Here is a 14,035-nt window from a genome sequence, read left to right on the forward strand (position 1 = left end):
AGTCGTGTCAAACTCTTTGTGACCCCATGGACTGTAGCCTGCCAAGCTCCTCTGTCCGTGGGATTCTCCAGGCATTCCCTTCTCCAGGGGATCTTCCTGACCCAGAGACTGAACATGAGTCTCCTATATTACAGGAAGATTCTTTGCTATCTGAGCCCTAATAAAAGGTGCATTACAAAATTCTTTATTCCTTGGTTCCATGACACTTCATACTTTTCCTCCAGATTATCTGGTTTTTCTTTCTTGGACTTCCCCTGCCCTGCCACCCCACTCCCATCGCCCCTTGCTCCTACCACCAGCCATCAGGTTTCAATTACTCTATTCCATTGCTAAATGATTTTTCTTTTCCATGGGCCTTTCAGATACTGTAGATGATTGGAATGTCAAATCAGACTCACTGGTTTATCCAATGTCAAGCTTCACTTATTATTTCAAGGATAGGCATGGCCATAAAGCCAAGAGGCAGCAGGGAGACCTCAAGGTCACTAAGGCAGCCCCCTGATGCTGCTTGGCCGCACATTTCTTTATCTCTAAAGTAATAAACTTTCAGATTAATCAACTTTCAAAACCTTTTTACAGACGTCTCAAATACTTAGGAAAATATTCATACTCAAACTGATCTGTAAGAAGCTGAACAATCTTCTTTATACTTGCTTTCTAAGGTTAATTCATTCCGCTCTCCACATTATTTCTTATGCTCCAAGTACAATGATCTCATTAAATTCTCTTAAGCATCTCAAGATCTTTCTGACCTTAAGGCACTTTATGCTATTAGCTTTGTCTAGAAATCATCACTTGATTATTTGCCAGAACAGCTCCTTCCTATGAAATGTCATTTCATCCAAGAGATTCCTTGGTGTAAATAATCTGAAGAACACCCCTCATTTTCTCACATAACTCCCTGCATTTTTCATAGTAATCACCAGAATGTGTCATAATTAATTCCTGTGTTCAACAAATATTTGTTGAAACAGTTATGGCTCAGGTATTTAATAAAGTACTTTGAAACAAAGTCTTAAAACAAGACAGATTAAGTTGCAAACTTCATGGATTTCACATTCAAATAGGGGAGAGAGACAGAAAACTATTTTACAATTAAATACTTAATATAATGTTGGAAGTGATAAGTGCAATGAACTAAAAGAGAACAGAGTATCATGAAGATTGGCTCTAGGGGGAAATGTTTATTTAAATAGGATAGTCAGGTAAGTCCTCTCTGAGATGATAGCACTGGGTTGAAAAAGTAATAGAAGTAAAAGAACCACCAATAAAATGATTTGATTGAGAAAACTTTCAAGCAAGGAGAATGGGAAGTGCAAAGGTGTTAACCGAGGGGAAAACTTGGCATATTTGAGAAAAGACAAGGAGCCTAGAATAGCTAGAGCAGAATGAGCAAGGTAAAGATAATTTTTAAAAGGGGGTCAGAGGACTTCCCTGGCAAGCCAGTAATTAAGACTCTACAGTTCCACTGCAAGGGGGATGGGTTCGATCCCTGGTCAGGGGACTAAGAGATAGAAAGTTAGTCAAAGGGTGCCTTCTGGGGCAAGTAAATAATTGATATATTATTATAAGATGGCAGGATATGGGAGTATACTGAAGAAGACAGTGAGATGATGAAATGTATGTTGTAAGAGGACCAGAGTAGAAGCAAAAAATGAGTTAAGAGATTATTGACTAAATGAGGTTAAGTTAAATTATACTAGATTATAGATGTATATTATACCTCCATGTGTGTCTACCACATATATTGTGCAATTTCAAGATAGGTTTATTTAAATCATGACAGAAACCCCAAGAGAACTATTCCCAACTCAGGTTATTATTACCCTATGCCAGAGCCAGGCAAAGACATCACAAGAAAAGAAAACTGCAGTCTACTATTCTTCATAAATATAGGTGTAACACATAAGATTATTCACCATGAGAAAATGAGGTTATCCCAGGAATAAAAGGTTGTTTCATCATTTAAAAGTCAATTAATATGACATACCATATTAAGAAAATAAATACATCATACGATCATCACAAAAGATGCCCCAAATACCCTTGACAAAATTCAGCAAACTTTACGAAAACAATTTTCAGAAAACCAACAATAAGAAGGTAACTTCCTCACTTTAAAGAGGAACACCTTACAAAGTCCTCTAACTTTATACTGAGCAATGAATGCTTTCTCCTTATATAATTTTATGGGTGAAAACATCGTTATAGTGCTTTTCGATCTGAGATCTACCGTCAAGAATAGAGCAAGGATATCAGCTTGCCCCACTCTGTCCACGTTTTAAGTTTACAGCTAATGTAATAAAGTAAAGGGAAGAAATGAAAGGCATGTGGATTAGAAAGGTAGAAACTGACTTTCTTTGCGCATTAATCTTTTTTGTAAAGATCCACAGGAATATATTAAAAAGAATTAATAAGGGAGTTTAGCAAGGTCACATGATAATGAGAGGGAGAGCATCTTACATGGAGAGGAACAGAATAAGAATTGCAGTAGATTTCTCATCAGAATCCATGCAAGAACCGAGTCCTCCCAAGCTCTCAGGCACTTTTAACATTATTCCTTTCAATTCTGCTAACTTATGTTTTCACAGGAATATTTAGAAGTGCTTTGTACTGTCTCTCTCAGTAACAGAGATGTGCTTTCTATCTGCTCTCAAACAAGTAGAGACTTAACACTGGAAAGCTCAATTCTATTCTGGATTTGCCCTTATACCAAATTAATCATCAACACTGCTTTATCATCTCCTCACATCCCAACCTTTTGTTCTATTTCTACTTCTCTAAAAAGAGAAATTGTCACCACGCTCCTGTGTTCCCTGTCACCAATTTCTCAGGTCTGTAAATCGCCTGCACAGTGATATCAGGTAGCTTTCACAAAATGATAGTCATATAATTTCCCCCATCTCTAAACATCAGCTTTCCTGTGTTATGCAAAGAAGCTACTCTACTTAGACTTCTATACAGTTCCCCCAACATAGGCCTTCCCTGATGGCTCAGTTGGTGAAGAATCTGCCTGCAGTGCAAGAGACCCTGGTTTGATTTCTGGGTCAGGAAGATCCACTCGAGGAGAGATAGGTTACCCACTCCTGTATTCTTGGGCTTCCCTTGTGGCTCAGCTTATAAAGAATCCACCTGCCATGTGGGAGACCTGGGTTCGATCCCTGGGTTGGGAAGATCCCCTGGAGAAGGGAAAGGCTACCCACTCCAGTATTCTGGCCTGGAGAATTCCATGGACTGTATAGGCCATGAAGTCACAAAGAGTCTTACACGACTGAGCGACTTTCACTTCCCCCAATATTTTCAACAGCTTATCATTCTGATAAATATGCCTTTTGATGCATATTTAAATTTCTATTCTTCAAACCAAATGTTACAAACTCTTCTTCTTTCTGATCAAGTGATATATATTTTTCAAAGCAGCTCAGATGTCACTTCCACCATCTATCTTTTACCCAGATAATCTCAAGGCACAGAACTCCCAATTACAATATATATTCTTTGTTCCAATCACTTGACACCAAACTATGCCACCTGGTAATGTTCATATATGTGTATCTTTCCCTCAATACTATAAGTCTCAGAAAAAAGACCATGATGTGTCCTTCTCTCTGCACTCCCTAAGCATCTAGGTCAATATTTATTCACTCTACAAATATTTACGCTACCACCTAGGTAACTGATCCTGTGTGTTAAGCTTTGGAAATACAGCAATAACCAAGAGAGACATCGTGCCTCAATACATGCTTACTGACAGTATCTATCACTGCAACACTCAAGCTGCTCTCATTCTGACATCATCTATGGGAACAAATAATAATTACAGGTATGGTGTCTCCAAGAATGAAAAACAGGCTGTTCACAGTAATTATAGATTATCACTAGATAACAATGTGTTGCTTTGCACTAAAAAAAGAACCAGGACTTCCCTGGTGATACAGTGGTTAAGAATATGCCTTCCAATGCAGGGGACATGGGTTCCATCCCTGGTCCAGGAAGATTCCACATGCCTCAGGGCAGCTGGGCCCCTGCACCACAACTACTGATACTCACGGACCTAGAGTCTGTGCTCCGCAACAAGAGAAGTCCAGCATTAAGAAGTTCATGCACCCCAATGAAGAGTAGTCCCCCTTCCCTGAAATTAGAGAAAGCTATAAGCAGCAAGGAAGACCCAGTGCAGCCAAAAATAAATCAATAAATAAAATATTTTTACAAAGAACCAAAGTTCTAAGCAATTTTATTTATTAAAAGTTGAGCAGCTATTTTGTGGCTACAAGTATTTGAAATGTTAAATTAGTAATTAAAGCAAGATACAAATGAAAACAGCTTCCTGGGTGGTACTAGTGTTAAAGAGCCTGCCTGCCAATGCAGGAGGTATAAGGTATTGAGACGTGGGTTCAATCCCTGGGTTGGGAAGATTCCTGGAGGAGGGCATGGCAACTCACTCCAGTATTCTTATCTGGAGAATCCCACAGACAAAGGAGCCTGGCAGGCTGCAGTCCATAGGGATGCACAGAATTGGACACAACTGAAGAGACTTAGCACACATGCACACAAATGAAAACATGACGATAGCGGTGAAAACCAGAGATCCATGGATGGATTTCTGGATAACTGTCAGGAGTTACCTGTGACTGAAGGTAACCATAAGAGTAAAGCAGTCTAGGAAAACTTCTAAATTCCAAGATCCTTTTAGTTAGTGGTACTTGAACTAAAATTATGGTAAAGGAGAAAGAAAATAGTATCTGTGTATTGGCCACTTGGAATTTTTACACTGCCAAAGGAAAAAGGCTCTCAGCATCGGGACAAGTGGCAGTCATAGTTATAGTTGTTCCCACAGGAGTCTAAGGGTCGGAATGGAAAATGTCCAGCCTCTTTGTATGGGGTACAGAGAGCTACTGTGTGATGGATCTTAACCTTCTAGTCAAAGCTATGGTTTTTCCAGTGGTCATGTATGGATGTGAGAGTTGGACTATAAAGAAAGCTGAGTGCAGAAGAATTGATGCTTTTGCATCAATGTGAACTGTGTCTTTGGACAAGACTCTTGAGAGTCCCTTGGACTGCAAGGAGATCCAACTAGTCAATCCTAAAGGAAATCAGTCCTGACTATTCATTGGAAGAACTGATGCTGAAGCTGAAACTTCAATACTTTGGGTACCTGATGTGAAGAACTGACTCATTTGAAAAGACCCTGATGCTGGGAAAGATTGAAGGTGGGAGAAGAAGGGGACAACAGAGGATGAGATGGTTGGATGGCATCATTGATTCAATGGATATGAGTTTGAGTAAACTCAGGGAGTTGGTGATGGACAGGGAGGCCTGCCGTGCTGTGGTCCATGGGGTTGCAAAGAGTCAGACACGACTGAGCAACTGAACTGAACTGAACTGAAGATAAGGAGATAATTCGTTCCTTTAAATCTTGAAAACTAAGCATAGACGTAAATCATCTATTACTCATCTGCCCTCAATGAGGACAGGCATGTCTTCAACCAGTACCTGCTGAACTTGAAGCCTGCAGCCTTGGATCAGGACTTCTGGGCATTTTTCCAAGACTTGAATCTCTAGATCACAAAATTGTTGTGGAAGGGAAAAAGAGGAGTGAGACCACGACATGTTTGTGAGCAAACCATCAAAATGGCAATTTTATCTGAGTGCATTGTTGGCAGTACACTAGTATTGGGCAGCAAACTCAAGTATCTCTGGACGTTTCCAATCAGCCCTTTCACTTCAGTTCAGATCAGTTCAGTCACTCAGTCGTGTCCAACTCTTTGCAACCCCATGAATCGCAGCACTCCAGGCCTCCCTGTCCATCACCAACTCCCGGAGCTCACTGAGACTCATGTCCATCGAGTCAGTGATGCCATCCAGCCATCTTATCCTCTGTTGTCCCCTTCTCCTCTTGCCCCCAATCCCTCCCAGCATCAGAGTCTTTTCCAATGAGTCAACTCTTTGCATGAGGTGGCCAAAGTACTGGAGTTTCAGCTTTAGCATCATTCATTCCAAAGAAATCCCAGGACCGATCTCCTTCAGAATGGACTGGTTGGATCTCCTTGCAGTCCAAGGGACTCTCAAGAGTCTTCTCCAACACCACAGTTTAAAGGCATCAATTCTTCGGCGCTCAGCTTTCTTCACAGTCCAACTCTCACATCCATACATGACCACAGGAAAAACCATAGCCTTGACTAGACGGACCTTTGTTGGCAAAATAATGTCTCTGCTTTTCAATATGCTATCTAGGTTGGTCATAACTTTTCTTCCAAGGAGTAAGCGACCTAGATTCTGTTAATTCAGGAGATCCTGTTTGGAAAGGAGTGCCTCCTTTCTCAGCCACCTTCTGGGCATTTTGAATCCTCATATCTCCATCCTCCTCCTCCTCCTACTGCTCTGTTTAGGTGTGTGAGCATAAATTTATTTTTCTTCATCAAGTGATGGTAATGATGGTAAATGTTTGGGGTTTTCACGGTGCGTCCCTGGAAGGAGTCCAGGGAGTTGAGCGAATAATTCAATTGGCCTGTGACTGCGCTGAGGTCATAAAGCCTGGTGACGTCGCCCCCACGTGGCTGGTGCGGTATTTTACAACCGCAGCAGGAGGGGCGAGCCAGCGGGCGTCTGGCGGCCGCTCTGCAACAGAAGATCTCGGCTCTCCAACCAGGGTAAGAATTAGAGTGGACTGGAAAACTGGAAATGTCCAGGGCTGGGAAGTGGGATGAGTTCGAAGGGGTGAGGGGTCTTCTCATCCTCCACGCCTCTTCTCAGGTTGGTACATGAGCTGTTTCAGTTCAAACAGATGAAAGTTGGTCAGTTTTGTTGCTCGGCGCCTAGCACAGAGGAACCTGACTGGGCTATGGTCCATAAGGTCGCAAGGAGCTGGACAAGACTGAAACGACTTACATAGCACACACCCAGGCACCAAGATTCAACATCCTCTCCAGGGTGTCCTATTGAAATTCTTTCACTGTCTGAAAAGTAAATTGTTCAGTGTATGTGAAACACTCTGAGACATAGCAAAAGGCTGAAGTCATTTCTAACTCTGGCTTTTCATGAGATCAAACTAAGAGCTTTGGTTTTTTTATTTATGTTTTGAATGAACAGTTATTAGAAACTGTTTATTATAAACAATTAGAATTATGGCTGTGGACTCTTCTGGATTTTATGTAATCTGTTGGCTTCCAGGAAAAGATATGAATAAATATAGGTGGACCCTCCCCCTAGATCCAATCAATACATGCCCAACTATATATAGAAATTACTTTCTAGAGAGTGTATGGGTTGGAAATATAAATGAGGAGTTGGGAGTCTTCAAAATATATTTTACATGTTATATTTATATTTTGAAGTCTTCAAAATATCACAATATATTGTGGTATTCCAATAAAATTATTCAACCAACTGTTAACAACTTTTAGTTGACAACCAACAGTTAACAGCTTTTTTTAAGAAGGCCACGTCTTTGTTAATGTGTGAAGGAAATACCAGGACATCAAAACACAATCTGATCTCAGAAGATTATGGTCTTACTGGGTAAGATCCAATAAATGCAGTAAATTATGAGAGAAAATATCAACTAAATAATTGAGTCAAGTTTTAAGTTTGTGACAGAGATTGTTGATACTACCTATCTCTTCTTCCGGCTTCCCTGGTGGCTCAGATGGTAAAGAATCTGCCTGCAATGCAGGAGACTCAGTTTTGATCCCTGGGTCAAGAGGATCCCATGAAGAAGGGACTGGCTACCCACTCAATATTCTTTCTTGGAGAATTCCATGGACAAAGGAGCCTGTTGGGCTATCATCCATGGGGTAACAAAGAGTCAGACACAGCTGAGCAAGTAACACTTTCACACACACACACCTCTTCTTTGTGTCTTTATTTTAAATGTTCTCTTTTGCTTTGCTCTAGGATTATGAAACCAAACACCATGCTCTTCCTGCAGACACTGTAGAAGAACCATGTCACCCTGGTCTTAAAACATACGAAAGGGCACAGTGCTTTTCCATTTGTAAGTATCAAAGGAAAATAGTGGGATCCATGAATGTGGGTTTAAAGGAATAAAATAGCAACTTTTCTTTAAATACACTCTCACAAAAAGTATCATCGCTTTCATTGATGCAACAAAAATGATTATAGGCTGGGTGAGTGAGGGAGTGGGGAGAGGAAGGAGGCAAAGAAGAGTATGTGGCATCTTTTGTCTATTGAATTATGGAATTATGGGTTACCTAATACAAACCTATAATGTGATTAAGCTATACAAAATCACCAGGCTCATGTGTGTCTTTCAGTGAGTGATGAGGATGTTAGATCATTTTCCTACAGTTAGCCAGAAAGTCTCCAGTGGCGCTGGGCCTTGAATGTAGGAATATATGATTAGATTATAATGATTTTTTCCTCTGATACCTGGAAGTAAATGCAGGTTTTATAAACACTTCTAAAACCAGCAATTCAAACAGCGTGATTTACTGAGAAAGAGTATGATTTCAGCAGACTACCACTCATTGCAAAGGATAATAATAAAAATATTAATCATTTCCATTTATTGAGTATTCTATACCAGGCTTTCTATACCAGCTAAAACAGCTATTGAATTGGGTAGGCTTACCTCACAATTGCACTCATCTCACATGCTAGTAAAGTAATACTCAAAATTCTCCAAGCCAGGCTTCAGCAGTACGTGAACCATGAACTTCCAGATGTTCAAGCTGGTTTTAGAAAAGGCAGAGGAACCAGAGATCAAATTGCCAACATCCCCTATTCATCGAAAAAGCAAGAGAGTTCCAGAAAAACATCTATTTCTGCTTTATTGACTATGCCAAAGCCTTTGAATGTGTAGACCACAATAAACTGTGGAAAATTCTGAAAGAGATGGGAATACCAGACCACCTGGCCTGCCTCTTGAGAAACCTATATGCAGGTCAGGAAGCAACAGTTCGAACCGGACATGGAACAGACTGGTTCCAAATAGGAAAAGGAGTATGTCAAGGCTGTGCATTTTCACCCTGCTTATTTAGCTTATATGCAGAGTACATCATGAAAAATGCTGGGCTGGAAGAAGCCCAATCTGGAATCAAGATTGCTGGGAGAAATATCAATAACCTCAGATATGCAGATGACACCACCCTTATGGCAGAAAGTGAAGAAGAACTAAAGAGCTTCTTGATGAAAGTGAAAGAGGAGAGTGAAAAAGTTGACTTAAAGCTCAGCATTCAGAAAACAAAGATCATGGCATCCGGTCCCATCACTTCATGGCAAATACATGGGGAAACAGTGGAAACAGTGGTTGAATTTATTTTGGGGGGGCTCTAAAATCACTGCAGATGGTGATTGCAGCCATGAAATTAAAAGATGCTTACTCCTTGGAAGGAAAGTTATGACCAACCTAGACAGCATATTAGAAAGCAGACATCACTTTGTCAACAAAGGTCCATCTAGTCAAGGCTATGGTTTTTCGAGGGGTCATGTATGGATGTGAGAGTTGGACTATAAAGAAAGCTGAGTGCCGAAGAATTGATGCTTTTGAACTGTGGTGTTGGAGAAGACTCTTGAGTCCCTTAGACTGCAAGGAGATCCAACCAGTCCATCCTAAAGGAGATCAGTCCTGGGTGTTCATTGAAAGGACTGATGTTGAAGCTGAAACCAATATTTTGGCCACCTGATGCAAAGAGCTGACTCATTTGAAAAGACCCTGAACCTGGGAAAGATTGAAGGCAGGAAGAAAAGGGGACGACAGAGGATGTGATGGTTAGATGGCATCACCAACTCAATGGACATGAGTCTGGGTAAACTCCGGGAGTTGGTGATGGACAGGGAAGCCTGGAGTGTTGTGGTATTTGGGGTCACAAAGAGTCAGACACGACTGAGCAACTGAACTGAACTGAACTGAGATTTTAGTATGCATAAGGAGAGTGAGAATATGCTTTACTTGTGTGCGTGCTCAGTTGCTCAGTCATATCTGATTCTTTGTGACCCTATAGACTGTAGCTTGTCAGGCTGCTCTGTCCAAGGGATTCCCCAGGCAAGAATACTGGAGTGGATTGCCATTTCCTCCTTCACGGGATCTTCCCTACCCAGGGACTGAACCTGTGTCTCCTGCATTTCCTACATTGGCAAGCAGATTCATTACCACTGAGCCACCTGGGAAGCCCTGTTCTTAACTTACTCATGTTATAAGCTAAATGAAAGCTGCTACTGCTGCTGCTAAGTCGTTTCAGTCATGTCCGACTCTGTGCGACCCCATAGACGGCAGCCCATCAGGCTTCCCCATCCCTGGGATTCTCCAGGCAAGAACACTGGAGTGGGTTGCCATTTCCTTCTCCAATGCATGAAAGTGAAAAGTGAAAGTGAAGTCGCTCAATCATGTCCAACCCTTAGCGACCCCATGGACTGCAGCCTTCCAGGCTCCTCCTTCCATGGGATTTTCCAGGCAAGAGTACTGGAGTGGGGTGCCATTGCCTTCTCCAAAGTGAAAGCTAAATAATGTCAAAAACAACATCAAAAAAAAAAACCCATCAGATAACTGTCAATAAAATTGAAAGCCATTGGCATAAAAAAAAAAATTCTACTTTGGAAATGTACTGATTTAGATTTACTTGCAAACCAGAATGTTCTAAAACAGGAATAGATGTAATATATATTGTGCTCTAATATTCTCTGCACCCTTTTTCTTCCTACAGACAAAGCAGACTTCTTCATCCTGCTCTGAAAACCAACAGTAAGGCATAACTCATTTATTTAAATGTGAACATTTTGTCAATCATTTTTATTTTGCCAGGGGTAAAATCATATGTTTAATAAATATAACCTTGATTTTCAAGCTTAATGGATAAGTGTTTATTGAGAGAATGATCTTGGGTCAATTCTACTCTTACTATGTCAAGTTGAAACAAGTGAATTTTTTACATCTGATTCTAAAATACATAATATAAGGTTCCATTTTTTTGGAAAATTTTTTCCAAAAGTTTCCAACTTTTGAATATACAAGTTCCTATTTTTTACTTTGAAACAATTATACTAAAACTATATTTCCTAGAAAAATGTAAAATATGACAATTTGTATATATTATATACCCTTCCATGTTAGTGATTTTATTACGAACGTATACATTTATATATTAACATAGGGATTGTTAAAATAAAGTATCTCCATTAGACTGCAAAATGATTGATTTTTCCCAGTTGAAACTATGTTTTCCTTTCAATGTTCATTGACTTGGACATCATAATTAGATGAAGGTTAATTTCTAACATTACTTTAGAACTTTTCATTGGCATAGGTCGATTAACTCTTCTAAGCCTCAGTCCTTTCATTGATAAAATACCGCCATACCCACCAAGGTATGAGAGTGAAATTAGACATTGCATTTTACCACAAACTATCCATAAATGTTCATTCCCCTCCCTTTGAAGATCATACTATTGAGAAGAAAGGCAACACACAAAATCAGTATCAATTGTCTACTCTTTACAAATTAGTAAGACCTAAGAAGTACTGGCTTCCCTGGTAGCTCAGCTGGTAAACAGTCCACCTGCAATGCAGGAGACCCCAGTTCAATTCCTAGGTCGGGAAGATCCCCTGGAGAAGGAATAGGCTACCCACTCCAGTATTCAGGCCTGGAGAACTCCATGGACCATATAGTTCATGGGGTCGCAAAGAGTAGATCATGACTGAATGACTTTCACAAGTACTGCAGATAAATAATTTAGAATTTTCTTTCCCTCCAAGAATTTAGGAGTACTAATTTCATAGGAAGAGAGCTAATCAAGGTATCATTCCTTAATTTACAAAGTGAGCAGTTTATATGACTAATAGTGGAGAAGGAATATGAGTTCTTCCTAAACTTAGTTCTTGTTGCTTCATCTAAAGGACCATGGATTTTTTGACACATTGAGGAAGAAATGGATGCATGATGAGATGATGGTGATAAAATGTAGTTTTCTGACCCCTGGGCAACCCAGTACTAAATGTGGTTTTAAAAGTTAATAAAAAATACTGTTTTAATATAAACTTATTTATTTTAATTGGAGGCTAATTACTTTATAATACTGTATTTGTTTTGCCATACATCAACATGAATCTACCTAATCATGGATTCAGCAGATTTGACAGCCTGGACTTTCAGTACATTTGTTCTATTTGCATTTTTCTTATACTGGGAAATTTGAAAATATAGACAAGTATAAGGAAAAAAAATAAACATCACTTCTAATGCCTCCGTTGGAGAAATAACTGCTAATAAAGTATTTATCCATTTATTTCTGTGTAGTTACAACCCTGAAATCTTGATGAGCTGTTTGTAAATAAAAGACAAATATCTAGTTTTCATAGAGAAGAGGAAACTATAAGATGGTATACACTGAAAATAAGCTTTCCCCAAAATTGAACTGAATAATCAATTGTTGCTATTGTTCTGTTGCTCAGTTGTATCTGACTCCGTGCAACCGCGTGAACTGTAGCACACCAGGCTTTTCTGTCCTTCACCATCTCCTGAAGCTTGCTCATATCCATTGAATCAGTTATGCCATCCAACCCTATTATCCTCTGTCATCCCCTTCTTCTCTTGCCTTCAGCATTCAATGCAGGATCATAATTATCTGTGAAGTAATCTGTTTTTTTCCCGTATTTTCTTTCTGATGAGTTCAGGAGCAATAGAACTGGGCAGAAAAAAAGATAGTATGTCCCTTGCCTGTACAGGTATAATTCAAAGGCAACTGTCAAGTTCTTTACTTTATTGTTTCTATCAGAGACAGGGTGGTTCCACTGATTCCTCTGGCACCGTATGGTAGTTCTCTCTTGTTATATTACTTATGCATTTTGGAATCACAGCTCAGTTGAAATAACCAATATCATTACATTCGTTCTTCCATCTTAGTCAAAGGTCCCTGTGCTACATGTTTTGATGCAGATCTGTGTTCTCTTTGACTTACTTCCTAGCAATGGCTTTACTCCCAGTGGTGCTGTTTCTGACTGCTGTGCTGCTTCCATCTTTCCCCACCGAAGGAAAGGTAAGGTTAAAATCAAAAATCTTTCCAGAACTCTTTGGGATGGCAAAAAGTGAAAAGTGGAGAGTGGAAAAAGTGACTGTCTGGTACATCACAGAGTACCCACTCATAGCTCAAAGAACTTAATTATCTAGATGAAAGTTTAAGGATGCTATCAGTCACACAAGGCTGTTGTGAAGACTTGAAATGTGACTTTTCTGTAACAAGATAAAATACAGACCAAATGTCAAAGATTTCGTATTAAAAAAAAAAAAAAATTTCAGTATTTTTATATTAGGTACATGATGAAATGATCTCGAAAATTAATGTAGTAGGTCTTTAGGGTTGTTGTAAAGAAATTAACACAATTTTGGTGGCTTTGCAAATAGAAATGTATTCTGTCACAGTTCTGAAGGCCAGAAGTGTGAAACCCAGGTATCAGCAAGGCTGTGCTCCCTCTGGAGGATCAAAGAGGAAGTCTGTTCAGTGTCTCTGTCCTAGTAGCTTCTGGTGGTTCCCACCAGTCCTTGCTGTCCTTGGCTTGTGGCTGCATCCCTGCAACCTCTGCCTCCATCTTCACATCATCTTCTCCTCTCTGTGTCTCTAACAAAGACCCATGTCACTGGATTCATTTTCATTCAGTATTGGTCCCTGTACTTCGGAACATAATAAGCAGACAGGAGAAACGGACACATGAGATGATGGTGATAATATGTAGTCAGACCTATGTTCACAGTATTTGCAGAGCTTTGAGGGGGCTCAGTGAGAAGGTGATGGCACCCCACTCAAGTACTCCTGCCTGGAAAATCCCATGAACGGAGGAGCCTGGTAGGCTGCAGTCCATGGGGTTGCTGAGGGTTGGACACAACTGAGCAACTTCACTTTCACTTTTCCTTTCATGCATTGGAGAAGGAAAGGGCAACCCACTCCTGTGTTCTTGCCTGGAGAATCCCAGGGACGGAGGAGCCTGGTGGGCTGCCGTCTATAGGGTCGCACAGAGTCGGACACGACTGAAGTGACTTAGCAGCAGCAGCAGCAGCAGCAGCAGCAGCAGCAGTGCCAAAGAATG

The 14,035-nt window shown here is 40.3% G+C and overlaps 1 protein-coding gene across 1 annotated transcript in view; it reads left to right on the forward strand.

Moving 5' to 3' along the window:
• Positions 1-6,566: 6,566 nt before the first annotated feature.
• The window catches only part of LOC105005158 (cysteine-rich secretory protein 2-like), a 23,577-nt gene continuing 16,108 nt past the window's right edge, over positions 6,567-14,035 (forward strand). Inside the window, exons 1-4 of the mRNA XM_010863035.1 lie at positions 6,567-6,650; positions 7,894-7,993; positions 10,662-10,699; positions 12,920-12,990. Of these exons, the coding sequence (XP_010861337.1) occupies positions 12,922-12,990 (69 nt within the window). The 5' untranslated portion in view covers positions 6,567-6,650; positions 7,894-7,993; positions 10,662-10,699; positions 12,920-12,921. The remainder of the gene's footprint in view (positions 6,651-7,893; positions 7,994-10,661; positions 10,700-12,919; positions 12,991-14,035) is intronic.

The sequence above is a fragment of the Bison bison genome, unplaced genomic scaffold, assembly GCF_000754665.1.
Source record: "Bison bison bison isolate TAMUID 2011002044 unplaced genomic scaffold, Bison_UMD1.0 scf7180017864487, whole genome shotgun sequence".
NCBI classification, from domain to species: Eukaryota; Metazoa; Chordata; class Mammalia; order Artiodactyla; family Bovidae; genus Bison; species Bison bison.